General features: G+C 35.1%; 2 protein-coding genes across 2 annotated transcripts; both read right to left on the reverse strand.

Moving 5' to 3' along the window:
* Positions 1–79: 79 nt before the first annotated feature.
* LOC106068556 (uncharacterized) lies at positions 80–9,005 on the reverse strand. The gene is made up of 2 exons (XM_056029663.1): positions 6,785–9,005; positions 80–3,052 (listed from the first exon to the last, which is right to left on the reverse strand). Exons 1-2 carry the CDS (start codon positions 8,872–8,874, stop codon positions 364–366), a joined length of 4,779 nt encoding a protein of 1,592 aa, XP_055885638.1. The 5' UTR covers positions 8,875–9,005; the 3' UTR covers positions 80–363.
* Positions 9,006–13,653: 4,648 nt separating this feature from the next.
* Positions 13,654–24,485, reverse strand: LOC106068558 (protein disulfide-isomerase A3-like). Its single transcript, XM_013227968.2, has 13 exons — positions 24,261–24,485; positions 22,826–22,913; positions 22,621–22,738; positions 22,389–22,496; positions 20,128–20,251; positions 19,299–19,409; positions 19,045–19,167; positions 18,752–18,934; positions 18,551–18,653; positions 16,430–16,558; positions 16,234–16,313; positions 15,351–15,408; positions 13,654–14,195 (listed from the first exon to the last, which is right to left on the reverse strand). The coding sequence occupies exons 1-13, from the start codon at positions 24,401–24,403 to the stop codon at positions 14,076–14,078; spliced, it is 1,488 nt and encodes a 495-aa protein (XP_013083422.2). The 5' UTR covers positions 24,404–24,485; the 3' UTR covers positions 13,654–14,075.
* Between the last annotated feature and the right edge of the window lie 30 nt (positions 24,486–24,515).

A 24,515-nucleotide genomic window follows, 5' to 3' on the forward strand; every position in this document is an offset into this window, starting at 1 on the left:
TCAGGCTAGTACAGAATAAAAGTCAGCTCGTCAAATGCTCAAGAAAAAGATTAAAAGTAAAGTACTGAATAAAACAATGTTTGACATCGATACAAAATTTGTATTAAGAAGAAAATATTTTAAAAAATGCATAATGATATATCTACGAGTGTATGATGGCATATTTTTTGTAAGTATGCTTTTAGGTAACAAGCAAGTATGTAAAAATGCTAGAAAGTTTCTTCATAATTCTATCTATCAAGAGATGTTTTCAAACGATACTAGTGCATGCCTGTATCCGCAAACACGAGCAGTGCAGTGTAATTGTAGAGGAGGGTGTCGAGCACAGCCTACAGATTGTCTGAAGTAACACACGTCTAGTTCTCACAAAGCTTCTGTGCAGTCCGTACCTTCGTTTTCTTCGCACTTGTCGATGCTTTTGGACGCACAGTCGCCGCCGGCGGCTAAACTTGAATCTTGCACGACTGGCTCCGAGTTCCGTATGAGTTTTCGTGGCAGAAACAAGTCCAGCTTCACCCAAAAGTCGTGTTCATCGTATCTCAGGTAATGGTGTGTGTGGATGTAGGCTCTTAGTTCTGGGGATAGCTCGTCCACGTTTACCTTATCCATGCATATGATCAGCAATTTGCTGCCCACTAGCAGCAGGCGTTGGATCGCTACTCGTACTTCCAGCATGCACCATTCTTTTTGAAGGAATTCTTTGCTAAGGACGAGGATGGCGCTGCGACTTAAACGTACAGCGGTTGGTAAGGTTTCCAGAACGCAGTCGCTGGACGGAAATTCTCTGTGGTTTAAGCAGACACGATACCCTCCGGGGTTTTTCTCGAGGTAAGGAACCAATGTGTCGACTACCCACTTATAGTTGTCTTGCCCGTATGAAATTAGAATGTCGAAAGGGCAATACTGGTCTCCGTATAACAATCTGGAATTAAATTCTATTCCCAGTTTACTATATACTATAGCACAAATATCGGTGTTGTAACAGAAGAATAGTATCACTGTGGCAACGGTCGATAACACAAAGAGGATTACAGTCAAGAAATTGTCCATGGCCGACCAGCTTTTGCAGTTCAAGTCTGCCTCACTCACGTCCTCCAAGGGTTTTTGGAAGTAGTCACATAATATATTCCCTGGCTTCCAAAGGACCGCCTTGTGCCTGCTTATCCATCGGGGCAGCCAAAGACTTTCACATGAACACGCCCACCTGTTATTGTGTAAAGTTATGTTCGTGGCTTTTTCCAAAGTAATGTTTCTGGTACTGGTGGGAAGTTTCTGAAGGAGATTGTTGTGTAGGGTCATCACTCTAATGTTTTTGAGAGCCGCTATAGCAGACGGCATCACTGTTGTCAGTAAACAATTATCAATGTAAATCTCTGACAATCGACTCAAATATGGCTGATAGTTTAATGACTGTAGCGGGTTGTGGTCGAGGTACAGAACTGTGTAGACGTTGGTCAAATTAGGAATGATGACCGGCATCTCCAGGAATCGTCTTGACGAACAGTTTACTTTTAAAATATCCCTCTCCTGTAAATAGCAAGTACAAGACGGAGGACAGTCCTCCAGAACTACACAGTACCTGTGAAAGTTTAAATCTCGAACCGTAATACCTTTATTACTAGGCGGGGAAGAACACTTCATCTGGTTCAAGTCTTGGAAAACGTGTTTCGCGGAACTTTTGTTCTGTTCTTCCAGCCACTTCATACACGACTCAAACCCAATAAAACTGCAGTCACACAAATAAGGATTGTAGGCGGATAAAATTTTGAGGTTCGTATTTGTAAGTAACAATTTCCTACAGTCTTTTAGTGGTGGGTTGGACAATCTATTGTACTGTAAATCTAATTCGAGTGTACTTTTACTTATGTTCACAATGTTACCTTCATTCACGGACAGTATGTAATTGTGACTGACATCCAGCTTTTCCAGATTACTGCTTGGAAGGAGCATCTGTAGGTCGAGCTTAAAGAGTCTGTTATTGCCGAGTAAGAGTGTGTTAAGGTACTTCAGGCTGACAAATGCATTCCCAGATATCTCGTGGATTTTATTATGGCTTAAGTCTAAGATTTTTAGCCGGCCCATATCTCGTAAAGTGTGTACCTCACTAATATCGTTGTAACTCAGGTTGATGATATTGATGTCTGGTACGCCAGTGTTTCCAGGCAAGTCGTACATGGGCGATAAGTCTTGAATTCGATTGTGGGCAAGGGATAGGTAGTTAAGAAAGACGTATTTGGATTCCAAGAGGCACTTTGGGAAGCGTGTCATGACATTGCCTTCCAGGTTTAGTGTGTCAAGTCTTTTTGTAAGAGTTATGATGCAATTAAAATCTTCTAACCAATTATCTTTAAAGCTAAGCAATGTCACTGAGCACATGTAGGCGTTGATCCACTTCTGAGGAATGAACTTGCTTCTGGACCCCGCTAGTGCTAGCGAAAGTGTGTTAAGAGTGTAGCTCAGGTCAATGGTTCTCATTACATGTTCGCCCCCGGCGTCTATGTCCATTATCCACATATTCATGGGGACCACTAACTGTGAGTACGTGGTCACGTTGCAATTGTCGCTGACAAAGATGTTGAAGGATGTGTGCCAGGAAGGGATGTCCCAGATAATCGTCTCCTTCTTGGTGCACTTCACATCAAGAGCGGTGTACATGCCGTGGTCCACGCCGTTCAGTAAAGAGGTGATCGTGTGGTTACGTCCGTCGGACAGTTCGCATGACACAAGCGCTATGTTGTGAAGAATCGGTGCGAAAATCCCCAAGAAGCTCATGTAATCGGACTTTATGTCAAAATTCTGTATGTCCGGCCTATACGCAGCGCCCATGATGGACAAATGTTTAAAGTAGTATTGTTTCATGGTACTTTCTAGAGTGCTGTCTCTGCATCTACAGTGAACTGAGCAATTCATCTCGTACTGGAACATTGGGAGGAATGAAAAGAAGGCGTTTGTTGGTAGGCTGAGAAACAAAAACGCCGGAAGGATCCCCACGCACGCTGGACCCATCGATACATACTTACGTTGGATCATCGCATGTGCGAAAATGTTCCATTAGATACTCATTTGTAGAAGGGAAACGATTTGTACAATATGGTTTCATAATGTTTATCTCCCAATACTTAACAAGGGTTCCATCTTGTTTGTTTTTTTACTAATACTTAACAACGATATGTGACGTTTCTACTTTTGTGGTTCTACGTATTTCCGATTTTTACGGAAATAGTTTTTTGAGATGAAAAATGTAAACCTTTTTTTTTTTATTTCGCATTTTAGTTTTTGATTTACTATTTTTCCTGTCAAATGTTTGAACGATGGTCAATATTGCGCTATGCTTATCTCATGGCTTATCGTACACATTGTTTGCTCTAATTTTTTTTTTTGTAATGCACAATTGTAAAAAAAAGAAATTTCCTCGCGGATAATAAAGATTAGGGTATTATTATTATTATGTTAGAAACGAACGATTTTTCATTCTCTTGCACTGCCAGGGTCGAGTTTCGTCAAAGAGAAACAAAATTCATTGCATTCCCTTTATCAGTGTCCACTGAGGAGTTTTTCTGGTGATGTGGCAGGTCTGCAGCAGTACCGCCCTCAGGCAAATGAAATCAAAAGAAAAGTGGCAAGAGGAAACTTCATATTTACAGTACTTTCAGTTTTTAACCCCAGATCTGTATACTTTTTAGGACACAAATATACTAGCTTATTTCAAGTACCCGGCTTTTACCGAGAAACAATCCCACACAATAATATATTTGTAAAAATGAATTTTTTTTTTAGCATTGATATTAATTTTAAAAGAGGATATTTACCGAGCTATACCTTACAAATTTAACTTTATCACTAAAGATAAAAACAAGTTAATAGAAATAGTATAAATTAAAGAATCAGTTATTACTATTAGCCTTAGACCGATTCTTTAAGGCATTTCTGCCTTCTACCCAATTTTCTCTTTCATCGCTTCTCTTAATGTTTATACCTGTTTTCTCCAAGCAGCCACCAATACCCGGATGTAGAGCGTTGAGGTCTATCTTTGTGAGACTTTGGCATCGAAATTACGAAATATTTATAATATTAAAAAAAAAAAGCATAATTCGGCATTATAATCGACGTGCTAGCTTAAGATAATTTTTAAAGTCACTGGCCTTCTTCAGACATAGAATGACTATGGCTCATTTAGTGGAGCTCCTTTTCGTGTGAATATAGAGCCCGATTAGGTAAGAATGTTAAACGAGATGAGAGCATGAGCATTAGCTATGTCACCCAGCTATTCCCCCCCCCCTCCTGTTGGGTTCAGAAGGACGCTAAATACGATACACTTCGAGACCAGCAACGTCTCATGGTCTGCCTTAATGAAGCACTATGTGCTGCAAGCTGCCTAAGGAACACCAGCTACTGATTTTTTTCTCAGGGCTCATTCCTGAAGCCTTTACCATGTTTGGATTTAGCCGCAAGGAAGCAGAGGCTTGGATTCCTTCTCATAAATGGGTAGCCTACCAAAGTTAGCGAGACCCTCCTGCCTGAAGCTTTCTGGTTTAGGCACCAGTTAGTCCACTTTGCCCCTTTTGTCAGTGTTAACAGTTCAGTAAGGCCAAATGCGCTAGAATGTAAAAAACAAGGTTACAAAGACAATTTGTGTGGAAACACAAACTCAAAATCGGCCCCCGAAATGGTCCAACCAGGCAGGAAAAAAAGCAGGTTTCAATATTTTCAGAAGAATATCATAATGAAATTCTATCATAGGCAAAGAGAAGAATGGAGAAAGAAGGTTGACGGATCTTGTGTGGTGCCCCTGCGGTCCAGCAGACCATAGGATAGGTGAAAGTGAACGTGAAGTTAGATGTGAGACTTTCCTAACTGATGTCTTATAATTGTTTTGTAAAGAGTCAATCTCTTATTCAAAGCCTCAAGAAAAAAAAAACATTTCCGCACACTAATTCCTTTGCTCTTGTATTTACTGCTGAGGACAACCCTCTGCTGTTCACGCGAGGAGGAACTATTTATTAATTGTTGTTTTAAATTATGTCCAACTTATTTGCATAGTAAATGAATTATTTTTTCTCTTTAAAAAAATGTTATATTTTTTTTGTAAATGTAGTATTTAATATGACAAAGCTTACATAACTTAGCAATACAATTGTAAAAAAAAACAAAATATTTTATGACAAAGAATCTAAAACCATTTGTATGAATTTATGTATGGCATATTATTGTAATTTATAAAAAAAAAGTTATTAATAGATAATAGTTGTAAAAATGGTGTATTTTTATGAAAAAAAACTGCTTGCTTAATTGATTTTAAAAATTAAAATTTTCGCTTTCAGAAAAGAAAAAAGTAGCAGTTGTATCAAAACTTTAAATGATCTAAAATATCATGATGTCCGATTTTCATTGTCTCTTCTAGTTTCTGAGATCTAAACGGGACAGACGGACAGTCTAATTTCCTTTTCCCTTTTCGGGGGCCGCTAAAAATAAATTGTATAACTAATGGCAGAAAAAGAGATCATTTTTACAACGCTTACATTAACTCACTCTGTCTGTCTATCTGGTAAAAATTTTGAAGACGTTTTTTCTCTCGCACCCATTCTTGGATCCAGTTAAAACTTTACAAAGTTATTTATTGTAGTTAACAAAACATGAATGAATAAGAATAATTTAGCAATTTGTTACACTGTAACAAATCTTTTCACATGACGAATAGTGCCAAGAACAAAATTGCATAATCTTTCTTGTTTTTTTTTTTAGCGGGCTCCGAAATGGGAAAAACAGCAATTATTTTAATGTCGTCTTTGAGTCCAAATATGAAAGAAGAATGCAGTATTTCATGTAACTATAAAGTTCCGGCTGTGATATTTTGCCGCAGACTTAGCCGTTGTCTGACTGTGGTCAGTTTATCACCTAAAAAAGGGTAAAAAAAAAAAAAAACAAGATGAAATTCGACCTGGATAAAACCACCAAATAGCTCCTGTAAGTGGACGCTTTGCAGCCCTCAAGATCTTGGACTCTAATGACCAAAGTATTAACACAAAAATCGAAACGCTAAATACATTATTCTCAGTCACAGTTTAAGATTCTTAATTTTTAAAGTACCGGTATATAAGTACCGGTATATGTGATATCGTAGTAACGAGCATAGGTATGAACAGGGCACCAAGAAAGACAAACAAGAGTACTTTCAAATCTCATAGCTTCATTTGTATTTCTTTTTTTTTTTTTTGTCTTCTTTCAAAAAATAAATTACAAAATATAAAGTTATATAAAGTATATACAATATAAAGTATTTCTTTATGCTTAATAGGACTATGTAATAGATGTAAAAAAATTAAAACAATCTCTCAAAATTACGCATAAAATAGTGTCGCCTTATTATGTTACAACGTCTTTTTGTATAATCCGCCGTGGGGGTGATGTCCCCCCCCCCCTTTTCCCAACCTCCATAAACGACGTCTGTACAATCATCTGGAGTTTGTAATGCAGAAATGAATGTTTGTGGTTTTTGTATACACTGGCATAAAGATATGTAGTGACAGAGTACTGCTACAACGTTCGAGACACATGAAACTCATGTAAGTTTGTGTCTTGACTGTCTTAAGATTATCTTGGTCTTGTAGCAGCCATTTTGGGTCAGATAAATTATAATAATTAATGTACACCAGCAAATAGAGGGTTTAGAGAGTTAGTGATGCTAGCATAATTGGTTCAAAAATCAATGAGATTGCAAAAGTGTTGGAAGAGTTCTGTCAAACAATGCTCTAAACTAAATGGAGAAATAAATAAAAGAAATCACGTTTTGCTTTCCATTAAAATCGGAACATCTCGGCGGTACAAAAAGTATACGTGCGTCATGGCTAAGAACGCGCACGCGACAAGGAAAACAGCCAAGTAATCGTGATTGAGATGTCTTTTTTCATCACAGTTCGACTTACTCACATCCCGCATTGCTATTTGTAAGTAGTCGCAGGAAATATTCTCTGGCTTCCAAATGATTGCACTGTGCTTGCTTATCCATCGGGGCAGCCAAAGACTTTCACATGAACACGCCCACCTGTTATTGTGTAAAGTTATGTTCGTGGCTTTTTCCAAAGTAATGTTACTGGTACTGGTGGGAAGTTTCTGAAGGAGATTGTTGTGTAGGGTCATCACTCTAATGTTTTTGAGAGCCGCTAAAGCAGACAGCGTTACTGTTGTAAGCAAGCAATGATCTAGGTAAATCTCCGACAATCGACTCAAATAGGAATGGTAGCCTAAATATCCTAGTGGGTTGTGGTCGAGGTACAGAATTGTGTAGACGTTGGTCAGCTTGGGAATGATGACCGGCATCTCCAGGAGTCGTCTTGACGAACAGTTAACTCTTAGTGTGTTCCTCTCCTGCAAATAACAAGTGCAAGACGGAGGGCAGTCCTCCAGGATTACGCAGTATCTGTGAAAGTTTAAATCTCGAATCGCGATACCTTTATTAGTAGGTGGGAAATAACACTTCATCTGGTTCAAGTCATGGAAAACATGTTTCACTGAACTTCTGTTCTGCATTTCAAGCCGATTAATGCATGCCTCGAACACAATGAAACTGCAGTCACACAAATAAGGATTGTAGGCGGATAAAATTTTGAGGTTATTATTTGTAGGCAACATTTTCGTACAGTCTTTTAGCGGAGGGTATGACAATCTATTATATTGTAAATCTAGCTCGAGTATAGTTTTGTTTATGTTCACGACACTAGCTTCATTCACGGACAGAATGTAATTGTGACTAACATCCAGCGTTTCCAGATTACTGCTAGGAAGGAGCATCTGTAGGTCGAGCTTAAAGAGGTTGTTATTGCTGAGAAATAGTTTGTTTAGATGCTTCAGGTTGACAAATACATTCGCAGATATCTCTTGGATTTTATTGTAGCTTAAGTCTAAGATTTTTAGCCGGCCCATATCTCGTAAAGTGTGTACCTCACTAATATCGTTGTAACTCAGGTTAATGATATTGATGTCTGGTACGCCAGTGTTTCCAGGCAAGTCGTACATGGGCGATATGTCATCAATTCGATTGTATGCAAGGGATAAGTAACTTAGGGATCTGTATTTGGATTCCAAGAGGCACTTTGGGAAGCGTGTCATGACATTGCCTTCCAGGTCTAGTGTGTCAAGTCTTTTTGTAAGAGTTATGATGCAATTGAAATCTTCTAACCAATTATCTTTAAAGCTAAGCAATGTCACTGAGCACATGTAGGCGTTGCTCCACTTCTGAGGAATGAACTTGCTTCTGGACCCCGCTAGTGCTAGCGAAAGTGTGTTAAGAGTGTAGCTCAGGTCAATGGTTCTCATTACATGTTCGCCCCCGGCGTCTATGTCCATTATCCACATATTCATGGGGACCACGATTAGTGAGTCTTTGTAAGTGGACACCTTACAACTGTCGCTGACGAAGATGTTGAAAGAACTGTGCCAGGAAGGGATGTCCCAGATAATCATCTCCTTCTTGATGCACTTCACATCAAGAGCGGTGTACATGCTGCTGTCCACGCCGTTCAGTAAAGAGGTGATCGTGTGGACTCGTCCGTCTGACAGTTCACACAACACAAGCATTATATTGTTGAAAATCTTCGCGAAAACCCCCAAGAAGCTCTTGTACTCTGACTTCATGTCGAAATCCTGTATGTCCGTCCTATACGCAGAGCCCATGATGGACAAATGTTTGAAGTAGTATTGTTTCATGATACTTTCTATGGTGCTGTCAATGCATCTACAGTGAACTGAGCAATTCATCTCGTACTTGAACATTGGGAGGAACGTAAACAAGGCCTCTGTCGGTGGGGAGAGAAACAGAAACGCGCAAATGATAGTCACCCACGCAGAACCCATAATTACATACTTATGTTGGATCATCGCTATTACGAAAACATTTCATGGTGAACTCAATGGTACAAATTATTTTCAGCTTTGTTATTACCTAATTCTTCAAAAGGGCTCCATCTTGTTTGTTTGGGAAAAAAGTTGTGTGACGTGGCTCCTTTTGTGGTTCTACGTATTTCCGATTTTTCCGGAAGTAGTGTTGTAAGTTAATAATTTTTTACTTTTATGTTTTCGCATTTTATTTCTATTTCAGTAACTTTCCTTTCTAATGTGTTGATAAGTGTGAAACACTAATTTAAAAAAAAATAAAGAACTACAATGTATTTGGTAAGAAAATAGTCACGCCTATAACTTCCAGAAACATCCAGGCTTGACAAGGACAATTCTTTATAAAGAAAGAACTAGGATTGCCATCTTTTCCATGAAAGATTTTCATATATGACGAAAATGTTATAAATAGCTTTTTTGGTGCACCCGGTGTACAGAATAAATGATGTTTTTTTGTTTTTTTTTTAGTTATATAATAATAATAACAATCTGCCTACCTAGGTCGTGGCGAAACACCTTGCTTTGAATCATAATCTGATCAAGAAAAATACCCTTCCACCGAATATCTATTATACTGGTATAGACTTCAGTCGTATAACAAGCGAGATGAAAACCTGGGCAGTGTTTATGTCGCCCACATAGCAGTTCCCCCCCCCCTTTTCCTCTCCACGCAGCTGGTGTGACCAAAGAAACGGATCATTAGCGCTGCAGGCTCTGCCAGGCTGTAGTACAGTGTGCCACAATCTGCCTAAAGGGTCACCAGCTCCTGATTTTTCCTCACGTTTGTCTCCCGAAGCCTTTATTACTAAATGAATAAAGTAAAACACTAGAAATGGGGAATCTCTTATTGCGAACAATTCTTTCTACCATATACATTAGCATTTACATTGAATGCATCAACGAACATATTGTTTACAATTCACTTTCACTCCTCGCCATTTTCTCAGGCATATGGACCTCAGCAAAGTCATTGGGGCGCGGTGGCTGATTGGTTAAGCGCTTCCGAGCCTGTGGTCCTGGGTACGAATCTCGGTGAAGACTGGGATTTTGAATTTCGGTATTTTTTGGGGCTCCCATGGGTCCACCCACAATAACTGACTTTTAGTTGAGAAAGTAAAGGCTGTTGGTCGTTGTGCTGGCCACATAACACTCTGCTCGTTAACCATTTGCAAAGAAACAGATGACCTTAACATCATCTGCCCTATAGATTGCAAGGTCTGAAATAGAACTTCACTTGTATATACTGCTTTCTCAATAACTTGGAAACCTAGTTGGATTGCATCTTAAAGCTGGCTACACACACACACACACACATACACAACAGAACATAGCCACTTGTTTTTAATATCCTTACGTTCAGTCAAACAAATGCTGTCAAGATCATCTCATGCTCTAGTAAAGCCTCTTTGTATTTCGACATAAGTCAATAACTTTGTCGTCTTGGCATTAGTGTTTCTTATGGCGTTCATTCGTAAATGCTGTCATCATAAAGTTGGTGAATGACAACAATCTAAATTAGACTAAATAGAGGCTAGACGTAGATCTAGATTTAGATTTATATGTATTAAACAATTTGAACAAAATTCCCATCTATAAATTATTAAGATATTTCTTATCTTCTTACAGCTTGGGGGTGCAGATTTATTTATTATGCAAACAGTAAATCACATTAAGTGAATCTGATGCGAAAAGCATAGTACACAATTACCCAGTAGTAAAGTAAGTAAAGATCTTTCAGATCTTTTGCTCTATAGGGCAGATGATGTAAAGGCCATCTGTTTCTGTGGCCTACGGTTTACGGGGGTGTAATGTGGTCAGCACAACGACCAACCGCTTTTCCCCAACTAATCTCAGGTCAAGTACCCATTAGAGGTGCCCAAAGATCCCAAAATTAAAAAAATAATAATTTTAAAGTTATTAGGTGATCAGTTTATGTTACTCTACTTATCAAAGACGACGTGTTGCACTGTTTGCTTTTGTGTGAAAAATAACGCCAATGATAATTTTAAAATGTTATTACTTTAAACGATCAAAACAAAGACTATGGCTTGAATATTTCTGGTCCATTGGTGAATTCGAATGGGGGTGGGGGCCGCCTCTTTGTATGCCTAATCTTGTTTTGCACAGGATTCCAGCAATAGTTTTTATTACTTATTTTCTCCTCCTTCTTTTCCCATCGTTTTAGATTCTTTTGCACTTTGATTCCAATCAACACATTTCAACACTGTTCAAGATAATAATTGTGATTTGTGAAGGACTTCGCTGCGGGGCCAACTCGAGATCATGCGAAAGCTCCATCAAAGAAATAATAATTTGTATGTGACTGGATATATCTTCTATATGTAACATGTCACATGTAAATTATGAGTGAGTCTGGTGTGAATGTACACTTTGGTTTCTTATAGTTATAGTTATGTTTTTTGTTTGGTGTAATGCACAAATTGTAAGACAAATTTCCTTACGGATAATAAAGATTATTATTATGTTAGAAATGAACGAGTAGTCATTCTCTGGCGCTGCCAGGGTCGAGTTTCGCTAAAGAGAAACAAAATTCATCGTAGTCCCTTTAACAGTTGCCACTGAGCAATTTTCTGGTGATGTGGCAGGTCTGCAGCAGTACCGCCCTCTGACGGGCAACGAAGATGTTCCTAGGAATGTTAAGGGCCTTGAAGGTGTCTGTGAGGTCAGTTGTTATTATCCCCTCGGTTGATATAACAATGGGGTATATTGTTATTTTGGACAATTTCCATAGACGCTTAATCTCCAAGCCTAGGTTCCCATATTTTCTTTGTTTTTCTATCTCAGTTTTTCTTAAATTATGAGACAGTGGTACGGCGATATCGATAATGGTAGCGGTTTTTTCTTTTTATCGATGAACAGCAGATCCGGGCGATTGAAATCTACCGTTTTGTCGGTCAGAATAGGCCTATCCCAGTACAGCAGATGTTCAGTAGACTCGAGAACCTCTTGCGGAGAGTATTTATAATAAGGGGGAGTGTCCTTACCGATCAATTTGTACGTCAAAGCCAGGTGTTGGTGTATTAACTTTGCAACTTGGTTATGGCGACCTATGTAGGCTGATTCTGATAGGGCTGGACATCCTGCCATAATGTGTTCAATCGACTCGCCCACATTTCCACATTTCCACATTTTCGGCATTTGTCGACAACATTGAGTTTCAGGATATGCTTCTCGTAATTTTTTGTCCTGATTACTCTGTCCTGTATTGCTGTAACAAAGCCTTCTGTTTCAGGGTAGAGATGACCTGCTTTGAGCATTATTATTATTATTATTATTATAGGACTTGGAACGTTGTTGTTGGTCCGTGTAAAGATGCACCCGAATAGATTCACACTAACGTCGAGCTCGATAAGAAATAAATGTTATGTTTCTCGCGTATCGTTTAGACGCCCTGAAAATCCGTAAATTCAAAATCCAGGTCTTCACAGAAAATCGAACCTAGTACCCCACAATCATCCATTGCCCCTAAAACAAGAATCTTTTTTTTTAATTTGCTAATTAATTTAGTTTGATATAGAAAAGGGGAATAAATCTGCATTATTGAGATATATCTGTAATTGTATAGTTCTTTCCCTTATATTTTGCTTATTTGTTTTTTCCCCCTCATTATCCTTCAGTCGAACGTCTCACAACCCCCCTCTCTTTTTTTGGCTCATCCGTTTGCTTTTTAAGACATAAAACAAAAATGAGATTCCTGTTCGCATTGTTACCCCCTCCCCTACTCATGATTGTATTTGTGTATCGTCAATGTACGCCCCCCCCCCCCTTTTTCCACCTAACACCACACACCTTGATGGTACTTGCATGTACGTTAGAACGACTTTCAGCTGCCGGCCTAAAGAAACAAAAACGTTGCATTTTCCGAAGGCCTTCAGTGAATGCTCCCCCCCCCCACTTTTTGGCTTGTAAATCTTCAGGCTTTTCTCACGTGAAAGTGAATTTTATAAGTTCTAGATTTGAATTGTGCACCCATCCTTTTTTCTAGAGGAGCACATTTGACACACTTCAACTTATTGATCCCCTTCGTTACAGGCCAGTAAGTTTCGGGGAGAAGTGGCTCATTACAACTTGGCTGGCCAACCACCTACAAGAAACAATGTGTATTTCACCTGGGCTGTCTATACCCGTACAAGATAAATGAAGATCATTTTATTGGTCCAAATTCAGTTTGACATGTGATGGGGTTCGGGAATCGACCCCAAGGAAAAAAAGAGCTGGTGACGCAGTTTGCACGCACAATCTAGTCTACTTTATACAGATAACATGTAGTAGACCACGCATGAAACTAATGCAATTGTTGAAGATGAATTGTACCACATGATAGAATACTTCCTGCAACTTTTATACACAATACCTACCGTACTTCAAAAAAAAACAAAAAAACTCTTAGGGTTCAAAGTTTTAGCTCTTGAGGTTATGTATATCCATTCAGATCGCCCACACTTTAAAGGGAAGAGCAATACAGAACAGAATCATTCTTTACTTTTTTAATTAATAATCAACTTTAGTGAATGATCCTGGTTAAAAAAAATCGGTAAAAGGGCTTAGTCAAAGTTTCTGAAAATTACTCAATATTCTTTGAGCAGGTTTTCCAAAACATTTTCCATAACGGAACATCCAGAGTATTCAAATGTAGCACTACTTATTTTAATTCACTTGGTGGACTATGTCAATTATTCCAATTCAGGCCTCACAGAGCACTAGAGTATGAAAAATAAAAGATAATGAAAGAAAAAAACGAGATTATAAAAAAACAAAAAAAAACTTTTAATTGCCAACTCTTACAGCCACTCAATAATTCATAGAACTTCATTATGTCTTAACTTGAGATAATTTAATGTTCACATATCACATACAGGCTTGACAATCAAACACAGTTCAACATACATAAAACACTTTGCAGTTAACAGATTCAATTGCTTAAAGTGTCAAACAGTCATTTTATATCCCAGTGGTCTACTAATGTAGCAACAGTTATGGAAGATATTAGTACCATCAAATAACCAGGAGAAAGCAATTAACATTTCCAGTAAACACATTTCTTACCAACAATATCATTCAACGGATACCAATGCTAACATCTGAACACTCTCACAACTGAATATGGAATATGATGTGAAGACAAAAAAAAAAAACATGGCAAGCAAAACTATGTGGACATTTCACTACAAATCAGTCTTGTCTTTCTTGGCCTTCTTTTTCTTGCCTTCCTTAGAGTAACCCTGTAAGCCATCAGTGGACTCTTTGGCGAGATATTTAATGAATTCATCTACTTCCCGGCCACCCTACAAATCAAATGAAATGGTATGCATAAGAGAATGTCATTTTACAATGATAAATGAACAAAGTAATGTTACAACTTGCCACTAAACAGTCTTGGTAAATATAAATGATTCAAAGCAGATGTTTTGTTGTATTGCATCTGATTAATAGTTTTACAAATTCCAGACAAATTTACTCAATTTTATGACTTGTTTTTAAAACAGGAGAAAATTATAATTATTTTTAGGATTCTGAAATAATCTTTTTTTTTTTCAACTACAGCCTAATCAAAGAAAAGTCGGTTTTGTTTTATTTCCTTCCAAAAAGTTTTTAGCTTATAATTTAACCTTGAATAGTTTCCCCTTGTTTTTTTTCATTCCCAATAAGTTTTGACCAAAAAACAATGTTTTTATAGAGTGGGGGCTAAAAAAAAAAGGGTCCATTTTTTTTATATCAATTTTTCATGGAGATGGGGTAGGGGCTAGTGACCTCAGGACAATTAATTTAAATCTTCTATATTTGTTATATGTTAAGTTTTGTGACAATACGAATAAATATAAAAAAATTATTTTAGTTCAATTTGGGTCATAAAACTTTGCCTAGATATAGCTCTAAAGAGACTTGTCCACAGTTGGTAAGATTTATTTTTAAATTACATTATCCAAAATTGACGTTTATTTTGCTTTTATAAACATCAATTTGTTTTATTTCTAAAGGGTACATGTTCTCTTTTAATTCTTTACCAAATATAACATCTGATTACAAACAAAAAGTGATTAAAGTTTTATCATAACTGGGTAGTGGAATACATATAAGAAAAATGAATAATTCCGTCAAAACGTGGAAAATAATTACGGATAGAAAGAGTTCAAGAAAAGAGAGGGGTGAGGGGCCCAAAAGAGAAAGATAGAGTTCAGTTGACATGTGGCAAATCTAGGCTTAATTGCAATGCTATTACTGTGGATTCATTTATATTGTCATTATAAATGAAATATTGAGTGTATATTTTTATTCTATAAATTACATTTGAATTCAAAATGAAAGTGAATTAGTGTTCAATGACTACTTTTTTTCCTATGTATAACCACACTAGTTATAATAAGACTTTAACAAAGATGAATAAATATAAGGTTTTTGGGTAAAAAAAAAAAAAAAATAAAATAAAATCCAAAGATTACCTCATATCTTTTAGGTGAACTTTTGTTGCCTTTAGGAGCATAGTAAATGGTAGGGAATCTGCACAGAGAAAAATAATAGTACTTATAATATTCTTATAGTACACTATATATATTAATTATATATATATATATAATAGTAACATATTATTCAGTGAGATGAAATTTTAAAATGAAGAATTAGACCCAATGCAAGGAAGCATCAATGCATACAAACAATATTTCTACAAATGTCTACATGTCAAAGATGTTTTTCATAAATAGATCTTATGAACCTTTACATTTCAGTAGCAATTAGATTCTACGAACTAAGTACTTAGAAAAATGAGTTAATTTGTGTCTTTAGAGTCGTTTGTTACAGACTATCGAGTTATTCTGAGAGTAATAACAACAGATACATTTCCTTTTCAAAGATTTAACTATCTAGTTATAGTACTAATTCTAAATTTCTTTTATTTTTAGCTAGGATTAAATGAAAAAGAAATAGTTGGATCTAAAGAAGCTTAAGCATGCCAACAGATTTTTTAAAAAAGCTAGGCCACTTAAATTGTGTGCACTTTAAACTGAAAGACATTTTGTGCATGCACAATTTTAAATAAACTAAAGCTTACAAAACCATTGTTCCATTGATTATAATTAATTTTTTTTTTTTTTTTTTGTGGCAATTCTTTTTAACATGGGTTATTAACGCAATTAGTTTGACCAGAGCTGGCTGGCAAGGGTTTTGACCAATTCTGTTATTGTGCAGATCAAGCACCCTGTACAGTACTGCACTAATATGGTCACTATCTGCTTGATTGATGTTGAGCTTAACTGACTATTATATAATGGCTAAATTCACATTTAGCTGTTTATCATTAAATTATAAAATTTGACAGCGACTTACCCTCTAACGTCATAAGGACTTGGTACATCATTAGCAGTGGCATCCATTTTAGCAATAACAATACTTGGTTCATCTTTCAACTGAAAGATGTATAAAAGAAAGTATGAATGCTAATAGTTGCTTCTTTAAATTCAGGTGGAAATTTGTATACAAACACTTGCAAATAAAATCAAATAAAAGCAGCTATTTCACAAACCTTTTCAGCAAGTTCATCATATTTAGGAGCTAAACTCTTACAATGTCCACACCAAGGAGCATAAAACTCAATAAGTACATCCTTGCTTTCATCATTGACAATACTGTCAAATGTCTTGGCAACTACAACCTAGACAAATAAAATGAAAAATGCATCTTAAGAATTGTATTGTATTTGAAAATGTTTATAACAAGTAACATTGGTCTGGGGTAAGAATTTGGTACAAGTCCATAATCTATATTATAAAGTAGAATGTGAGGGGTATGTATGTATGTATGTTACTTATAGACATCAAAACCGCTTGACCAATCTTGATAAAACTAGGCAGGAATGTTCCTTGGGTACCAACTTAGACCTTAGTGAATGTATTGTAGCCCTAAAACAAATGTAAGACCCTCAAAAAAAATAAAGTTGTCCGACTCTATTACAGCTATAGTATTTTATGGATCTAGGCCATGTCTACAATGTTGACATGAGAAAAGATAGAAAGGATTTAGACCTAGATCTAATTTTAAGAAATACACTTTGCGCAGATAGTTTTTTACTTTGACACATGAAAAGACAAAAGAAGATCCATTGATCTCATTATATAATAAAATTAACCTTCAATTTTGTGTTTCAAAAGCATTTTTTACATTAATTAGTTCCTTATATCTGTGATTACAGATTTCCTGACGAACATTCTTTCATTAGACAATTCCGTAATGAATCGCTTACTAAATATTAATTCGTTTAATTGTTTACTTTATAATCCCATCCCTAGATCTAAAACTCTAATTCAACACTAAGATGATAAAACTTCTCTTCGCACAGATAGTCTTATACTTTAACACATAAACATATTAATTAAAGTCCATTCATTTCATATTTTGATCAAATAAACATTCAAATTTGGTTTTCTAAAGCTACATTCGTTTACGAAAGCTGCGAAGCCGAGTTGAGATAGGCCTAGATCTATATTCATTCATGACTCGCGTACTAAAAATTATTTCGTTTAATTGTTCACTTTATAATCCCATTTATTTAACAAAGCTATCGCTCTTTTCGTTTTTAATAGATAAGAATGTATCGACTTCGGGTAAACCATTTTCGCAAAACTAATTTTATTTTCGTAACGAAAGAGAAATTACGTGAAAGGATTATTAGCTAAGTTTAACATACATCTAAATCCAATCCACTAGATTATTCAAAAGCATTTTTTATATAAATTAGTTCCTGATATCTGTGACTACAGATTTCCTGGCGAACATTATTTCATTAGACATTACCAATGGTTACACATTAACACATCTCTCTACTGAGTCTATTCCTAGGCCTAGGTCTAAAACTCTTATTGAACTCTAAGATGATAAAACTTCTTTTCGCAAAGATAGTTTTGTGCTTTAACACATAAATATACTAATTATTGTCCATTCATTTCATATTTTAATCAAATTAACATTCAAATTTGTTTTTCTAAAGCATTTTAATACATTCGTTCGCTGTTCGCTAAAGCTGCGTAGCCGTGTTGAGATAGGCCTATATTCATTCATGAAAAAAGGTCACGCATGCACAGCACAGAATGAACTCTATAAAAGCCAATGTTTAACTCTAGATTAGTGTAGATTTAGATCTATGTCTACCTCAATATATACTTTATACACATGAACATACAAAATTTAGTCTATTCATCTCAAATTTTAATCAAATATATGTAGGCCTACAAGCAAATGTTTTAATTTGAAAAAAAAAAAAAAGATTTAAGCCTATTAGCTATTTTGATTTGATAGCTTCATTCACACTATTTTTATATTGACACATTTGCTTTACTTATTACATTATTATTTCGTTTAATTGTTTACAAAACACTCTCAGTGACTATATCAACAGTAATGCGCAAATAAAGACCCGCGGGTCGCGGGTAAAATATGTCTAGTTTACAATAAAGTAATGTCTACAAAAATTACTTGGGAAAACAAAATGTCAATCTTTTCTTGGTTGGACCAAAGTTACAATTATAAATAATATAGCATAAAGCAGCTAAAAATCAAAGCAAGTATTCATAACAAGTATCTGCATTTTTTTTTTTTAAATGATTATTTAAATACTTTTAAATTTGAACTAATTTATTTCAGAATTTACCTTGACTGGTTCATCATTTGCTGCAGGAACTGGTTCGGATTTCAAGTATGGCTCAACTTTATTATCTAACACATCACGAATGAATTGTTCAAAAGCCTCAACACTATTGAAAAACAATTTTTTAGATAAATATATACAGAAAAAATAAAAACAGATGTAAATTAGATTTAGTAAGTGAATTTGTATAAAGCTTTACTCTACCTAAATTTTTCTGTCATTCTGAACTTTTTGTTTTGACTGTCCCAAGCACACACCACTGGTTTATCTCCATCTCTCTCAGTGATACCACATTCTTCTAACTCTCTGCTCATCTCATCAGTGTTACTTATGGCAAAGTAGACTGTTTTGCCTTCATCACGAATCTGCTTGCCCACTTTCATTATTCTAAAAATCAATGAAAACTTCAGATATTATGCTACCCTAAATGTAATAGCCAACAGGTCCTAATGCACTTTTTAATACAATTCATTAAACTACATTTGTATGTCATGTACCTGTTTCTCCAATAATTTGTTCCCTTGGGGTTCTTTGTGTAATCAACATTGTAGTAAGCAACAAACAGAGGCTTTCCAAAATTAGCTGCATTGCTTTGAGTACGTTCAGCACAGAGACCCAATCTAAACAAAATTTAATGTATCACTTATTTCTTTGTTTTTAAATAGATGCAATTATTTATTTGTTTTTAAATAGATGCATGAAGAACCTGTTATGGTAAAAAAAATATATTTCATTTTAAAAAACGACTCACGCTTCAGATTCAATAGCAGACTTCAACTTGGCAGTGTTTGTATCTGTGAAACGAACTTCAGCTTCTTCAAATTTACTTTGCAGAACCTTTGGCCTGAACAGGACTACACCACTGTTAAAAAAAAAAAAAAGTTTACATCACTGTCTGGACCAGTTGGGAAAAACAAGGGGGTATCTAGGTAAACGTTACTGTGGTAGCCACCCGCTCCATCATAACTATGTCAAGTCGCAGCGAAGTGGGCAACTTCTGTCAATCAAGATTACAACTGACCGGTACAAAAACTCAATCGTTCCTAACTCAGACAGACTGTATTAATGTCATTCGTTGATCAGGAAACATGAAAAGGACCAAGATGCCTGTGTGTAGTCACTCAAAAAACTCTTTATGTTGTGTCTGTTCTAAATATGTGAATGTTTCTTTTGTGTTAATTTTATTGTGAGAAAAGAATCATTGTAATCAAAACAAAATTTCATAAGGATCAATAACGCAGTCTTAGTTTTAAATGCATAAGAAAAAAACGTGTTCACACAGGTCTCAAGACTTCTAAAGGAGACTAATTCAACTTATATTATTACATGTCAAGTACAATTTCTTTCCCTTATTCAATACAAAACAAATAACTACCATTTGCTCATTGGTTACTGTTTTTTAATTGTCACGTACAAAAAACAATTGTGCTAAATTTCAACTTGATTTGAGAATGGGTGTGTGAGAAATAGCTAGTACAAACAGACAGAGTGAGTTGATATAGGCTTTGTAAAAATTATCAATTGCACTTAGGAAATACAGGTCAGCTAATTGATAAAAAAAAGCCAAATGAGTTACTTACTCAGTTTGCTTTAGTTCTTTCTTAACTTCATCACTGACAGTATGTGCAAACCTAACCTCAGAAACCTGGTCTGCTACTTTCAAAAATGATTTAGCATCAGCACTATCTTCACTAGAGAAAAATCCTGGCAATGAAAACAAATATATTGTCTAAATGACAACATTAACATTTCATCAAAACAAATAGCTCTAAAAGAGTTTTATATTTTAGGTAAATGATCCATTAACTCAATGAGTGCGGAGCGTCTATCCCATAGACGGTCTGTCTGCCCTAAACGCACGGAACGTCTATCCCATAGACGTTCTTACCCTACCTTTGTTTCGTTGCATTTTTAAATTAAAATTTTTAACTAACAACAGTGGAACTATTTTTACTTTATAAAAGAGTTCTTCATCCTTTGTTTACATAGAAATGAGAAGCTTTTGGCTTTATTTAGACATTTATTTATTACTTTTTTTACAATGTAAAAAAACGTCGCCATGACTACGCTATTCCAAGACACACCCACAATGTTGACTACTGAAGAAACTTTATAATTATTCTAAAATTTATCACAAATAAATAGTAATAATGAAGAATTTGATCTAGATACATAGATTAGATCCAGGTAGGTCTAAATTTAGCGTATTTATATCTATAATCTATATTATTAGTATTTAGATCTAGATCTAAATCTATTATTGTCAGTAGGTCAGGTGTAGTCTGTAGATCGAGATTGACTAGATCTAAGCTTTTATCTATAGACTTGGACTCTAGATCTAGTCAATCTAGATATATCTCTAGATCTAAGCTGATGGTAAATAAAAAGAAAGGAAATAGTAGATCTACATCAAATAATCATCTACTGTGGGCATTTTTTCCCCATTTTCTTTTTTTTTTTTTAGTATTCTTTATCTGTAAAAATCTACAACATCATGGCTATGCTTGTCCAAGACACACCCACAATGTTTACTACTGAAGAAGCTTTATTGTTTTATTTATACTTCTATGAATTGTAATAATGAAGATCTTGATCAAGATTTAGCATAGGATGAAGCAGACTTGGACATTATTAGCATTTAGACTTAGATCTAGTATTGCCTTGCTTAGGCCTTAGCCTTAGACTATAGGGCTAGGTCCTGAATGTAGATCAAGGTTGACTAGATCTATGCTTTTATCTTTACACCTTTGTAGATTCCTATAGAACTAAGCCTAAGATAAATGAAAACAACAGAAATGGCAGATCTAAATCCAATATTCATCCACCATGCTAGGCCTTTTCTTGGTATATTTTCTAGCAATTTTTTTTAGTATTGCTTTTTGGTAAAAATCATCACCATCACTATACTGGTTCAAGTTGCACTCCAAAAGGTTTACTACTAAATAAAAGTAAAGTATAAAACTTTCTAAATCCATAATTTATCACAAAGGAACAGTAATAATGATCTATTAGATGTCTATATCTTAGGTAAAATGAATTAGGATTTTTATTGTCCTTCATCTAGTTAGAGATTTAGGCTTTGATCTCTCGCTAGCCTATGTCTTGCACTGGTCTAGTATTAGAATAAAATATGTTCTAGGCAAATAAAAAGAAGACAAATCTAGATCTATATCCCATTGATTCAAATGTACATAATATTTGAGTGCATTTGGTTGATAGATTTAGTACTGGTATCTATTGTTATTGGTAGTAATGAAAAGCGCAATAATTTTCACTTTTTTTCAGACTAAAAAAAACAGGTAAAAATAATAATATAATCAATGATTCTTCATCTTTTATTGACTGTTTTATCAGATTTCTTTTTGAAAATGCTGTAAATAGTCTAAATATGCTGTTTCAACAGTAATACAAAGAACAAAAACTAAATTTAGGTCTCAAAAGTTCTAAAGTTGGCATCCATTTTTTTTTCTGAGTGTCATATTATTTAGATTATAATTTGTATCTTATATTTAAATAGAAAGATGTTTACATTTTCACATTCTCCATTCATTTACCTTTACTTTGATACCAAATATGTTACTATAGCATTATTGGTACTTGAACAATAAATTTTTGTTTTAGCCATGTTTGGAACATTTTCTTATTTTTTTAAAAAAAGTAGCATTTTTATGACAAAAAAACACAGCAGTCAAAGAGTTAATAACCATTAAAAAAAAAAAATAAGATAATTCAACTATTTCTAAAGGAAAAAAATAAAAAATAACTCAAGAGCCAACTTTGGGGTAAGATGGGTGTATATTCATTTTTAGACTAAATTAAAATTATATGATTACGTACATACCTATTACACCAACTGTGTCCTTGCTTAAAAATTTTTGAGCTTCTTCTACCGTTGATAGTAACTTAGAAACAGGGCCAGCTTCTTTGTTCATCTCCTTGACAATAGAATCTGACAGAGAAACACAATTACGTGGAATAATTAGTTATCCTTCTGAAAGCAGTCTGTTCAAATTACAAGTAGTCATTCAAACATTCTCTTAACAGTGAATAGCTCAAGGTCATGGCTTATTTACCTTTCCTTCTTTCACCACCAAACTCCTTTGAAAATTCACCATTCTTAAAAATTTTAAGAGTTGGGTAGCCACTAACCCCAAACCTAGAACAAAGGCTGCTCTCCTCGGTACAGTCAACCTAGATGTGAAGAACATTTTTGTTTATATTAGTGAATTACATACTTATTCAATTTTTAAAAGAGAACTGACTTTAGGGGATACAAACCTTGGCAAGAGCTACAGGGGGGTCTGCTTTCTTAAGTACTCCAGCTGCTGCTTCATATTCTGGTTTTAAATTCTTACAGTGACCACACCTAACATTGAAAGGCAAAAAAAAAATAAAATTTAATTTTAACAAACTAATCAAATCTAAAAATGAACATGACAACGCAGTATACTAGAGGAAGACTTAAAGAGCTGGGAAGCCATGAATAAAGTAGCAAGAGACAGTGGAAAGTGGCATGTTTTTATGTTCCACGAGGAACTCAAAGGAGGAAAGATGATGATGAATCAAATCTATTTGAAAATGCAAAAATAAACATCAAACCAAATAGTTTTGTGTGAATCATTTATCAATATAAATGTCATTAACTGATTACAAATTTTAACAATGTAGGTTTTATTAGTGTATAGCCAGTTTCAAATGATTGTTGTTGTTTTTTACCTACACTACCAGTAATGTTAACTGTACATCTAGAATCTAGATCTATTCTTGATCAGTTGTGTCTATCATTCTAGATTAGCTTGACATCTACATTATTAAATTAAACTACATCTAGATCTAGAATGAAGTATAGACTATAATCTATAGTATATAGACTAGACCTAGCCTCTATATAAATATAGATCTATAAATCTGTAATATTCTATAGTGACCTAAAATCTATATAATATAGCTAGACTTCTAGATATACATCTGATCTGGATATCTCTCTAGACTCTAAATAGTCTCAGATCTAAAAGTAGCCATTCTAGACTAGACTAACTTTGACTAAGAGACTTTAAAAGAGTTAGAGTTAGAGAGTAGTAGATTATATAGAATCTAGAATTAATCTAGATCTATATCTATTAATCTAGACTCTAGATCTAGATAGTATATTAATAATAAATAATGTTTTATAGAATCTAGATCTAGATTCTAGATATAAAAGTAAAATTCAAAGTTGTTAGATCTAATAAGTCAAGTCTAATAATGAAATGCCTGAAATGGTGATTTGAATTTGAAATGTACACATCACAATTCACAATCACATGCAGCTGAGATTCTATTCTAACCCTCTACTAGATCTAGTCTCTTTGACTTAGTCGACTTAGACTTAAGAAGTTAAGAGTCTAGTCATGTCATATCATCATGATGATCATGTGTGGTAGATTCTAAATAGTTATTTTTCTCACACTCATCACTCAACCCCCCCCCCCCCCAACAAACAAACAAAAAGTCTAGGTCTAGATCTAGGCTAGATGATAGTAGTTAGTAGATCTAAATGACTAGACTAGAATAAAGGCTAAGTCACTTACTTAACTTACTATAAATACTAAGTCTAAGAGTCTCAGTAAGACTAAGTTGTCACTAAACTAAGTTACTAAGACTAAGTAAGAGTCGACTACACTAACACTAGTAACAGTGACTAACAGTTAACAGTAACACTGAAATAGCTTACCATGGGGCATAAAATTCTACCAAAATAACGTCATATTTCACAATTTCGGTATCGAAATTGGCAGCAGTAAATACAAGTACGTCATCTTCGGAAGCTAACGCTGTCCAGACAAACAAAGATAATAAAGTAATGTAAAGTTTCATTTTTCTTCTTTCTACTGTCTCAATCAGTACCGTCTTATCTTCTCTTTACAACTGAAAGGAAGAATCCGCTACTTCACCAATCGGTAGTAAGTAACTGTGTTGTCCGCATTTC

The sequence above is a fragment of the Biomphalaria glabrata genome, chromosome 1 (assembly GCF_947242115.1).
Source record: "Biomphalaria glabrata chromosome 1, xgBioGlab47.1, whole genome shotgun sequence".
NCBI lineage: Eukaryota > Metazoa > Mollusca > Gastropoda > Planorbidae > Biomphalaria > Biomphalaria glabrata.